The 2,454-nt window shown below is 31.4% G+C and overlaps 1 protein-coding gene across 1 annotated transcript; it reads left to right on the top strand.

Moving 5' to 3' along the window:
* Positions 1-652: 652 nt before the first annotated feature.
* ato (atonal) lies at positions 653-1,917 on the top strand. Its single transcript, XM_088187609.1, has one exon. It carries the CDS (start codon positions 765-767, stop codon positions 1,569-1,571), a length of 807 nt encoding a protein of 268 aa, XP_088043735.1. The 5' UTR covers positions 653-764; the 3' UTR covers positions 1,572-1,917.
* The last annotated feature ends 537 nt before the right edge of the window (positions 1,918-2,454 follow it).

Below are 2,454 nucleotides of genomic sequence, written 5' to 3' on the forward strand. Positions count from 1 at the left end.
TAGAGAACCGCATAGAAGGCCGTTAGAGAAGATTTAACATCAACGCACTTGCCCATTTGATTTCGGTCCATACTTAAAAGTAAATTATTCAATAAACTAAAATTTAAACAATTTCTAAACGGCCATCCGCATATATTTCGATCACTCACGCGTTCCTCCTCATTCGTAATTATGCAATTTTTATTTATATTAAGTTTTATCTTCCGGCACAATGTGAATTCACTCTTAGTTCTATGCAATTATTTACATTTGTATAAATTAATTCTAATTTGTCACCAAAATTATTATTGACATAATTTTTTTTTTAATTTAAAAATATTACTTATTAAACTTATGTCAATATATATGAATTAAAATCACCTAAGATAATTGAATGTAAATTTATAAATAATTAGATGAAAGTAATCAATTTCGATTATATTACACGCAGTTTTGTATTGGAATAACAAAATAGAACCTTAGCCGTTCCAAAACCAGCGATACGGGGCTAATGATGATTGGCGCTACGAATCACCCCAATCTCATTTTAGGTGCAACATCGCCGTCCTTCTCTGCCGCACTGTGAAACAACGTACTCCCCTTTCGCGAGCTTTGGCAAAAGCGCCGAAAAGTCTATATAAAGTTAGACAGGTAGAATTGGAAGCTCATTCCGCGCCGGCCGGTGTGGAGCGAGGTACTCTCCTAACGGTTGCACCTGTCTCTCGGTTTTCCACTCGTTCTATCGTAACAAACTGTGACTTTTGTGATTTTGTGATCGATCAGTGATGGCCACCGAAATGTACGGACATCGCTACAACTACTTGGGCAACACCAAACCAGAGCCTTATCAGAGTCCAGACGGGCTCGGATACTTCAATTCGTACACCTATCCAAGATCGCCAGATTCGGGACACGTATCTCTGGAATATCAAACTCCTCAGTCGATCGAGCTCATCAGATACGGAGAATGCTCAGATTTGGCCACTCCGTCTCCCGGCGACAGCTTCCGCTCTATGAGTCCTTCGGAGATGATTCTACAGCAGCAAGAACAGATTCATATACAAGAAAAGCAATTCACGAATCTAGTGCCTTCTTCTAATAACATCGCTTATAGAGGCATCGTTCCGAATGCTTCAGAATTCAACTGCGATTTTTACAACGCCGATTTTGCACCAATCAGTCAAGACGTCATAGCGATCAAGGAGAAAAAGAAGAGAAGTTATACTAAAAAATCCGCGAAAGAAGATCAGATCCATCTTAATCTTAACGAAGACGCGAATGAATTCATGGATGAATTGGAAGACGATGATAGCTTATCTCAAGACTCGGGCGACGAAGCTCTATATGGAGATGAATTCGGAGAAATAAAGCGCGGTAGAGGCAGAGGAAAAGCTGTCAGTCCTTTGGTGATGAGGAGAAGAAGATTAGCAGCAAATGCACGAGAAAGGAGAAGAATGCAAAATTTAAACAAAGCCTTTGATAGATTAAGAACGTATTTACCATCCTTAGGTAGCGATAGGCAATTATCTAAATATGAAACCCTGCAAATGGCGCAAACTTACATAACGGCTTTGTATGAATTACTTCAGTAAATTGTTGTGTTAATTTATATTGCCAGAATATATTAATTTCTAAAGCGCTTATAGTTTAAGAATATTAGTATCAGTATTATATTAAATATTCCATCAGAAATTAAATGCCAAATTTGAGCTTACATTGTAAATATTGTACAAATGATTATTAATGTGTATAGTAAATAATATAAGGGTTATGTTATATATGAATAAGTAAAAAATACTCAATTTACCAAAACGTTATGTGTATGTATATAAATAATATATGATTATTATTATTACTGATTTGTTTCAAGTTACCTAGCACAATTTTGTTATTACTTGATTATATGATACATAAAATAAATTATTGAAATTTTAAAAACGATTTTTTAATTATTATATAACTGATTTACATTACAGAAAATATAAAATTAAATTATTAAAACATTAGAGGAAAACCGGACTGGAATTTTCAAAGAAAATATATATTAAAATGGTAAGTAAATAATGAGAACATTACAAAAGTATTATATATTATAATAATAAATAAATATTACTAAATCGAGTACTTTTAAAACATTTTATAAAAAAATAATTAACAGCGCCAAATAATTTAATTTAATTTAAAAAATAAATGAAAATTATATTTTGCCAAATTATATTAAAATATGAAATTTTATTATGCTATTTTTTTATTTTTAAATAATTATAACAATAATACAATTATAAATAAAAGTTAAAATTTTAGTTTAAGCTTTCCTTTTGATACCTAAAAAATGTATGTTTATTTTAATTGATTTTAAATATTACATACTGTAGTTAAATCTTTAATGCGATTCTATACCTGAATCATTTTATTTTCGATCATCGTTAAGTACATATATCATTTTAAAATTATATCATATTAAAACTTCTCTTG

The sequence above is a fragment of the Plectrocnemia conspersa genome, unplaced genomic scaffold (assembly GCF_051122295.1).
Source record: "Plectrocnemia conspersa isolate PC_06_02 unplaced genomic scaffold, ASM5112229v1 ptg000001l, whole genome shotgun sequence".
Classification (NCBI taxonomy): domain Eukaryota; kingdom Metazoa; phylum Arthropoda; class Insecta; order Trichoptera; family Polycentropodidae; genus Plectrocnemia; species Plectrocnemia conspersa.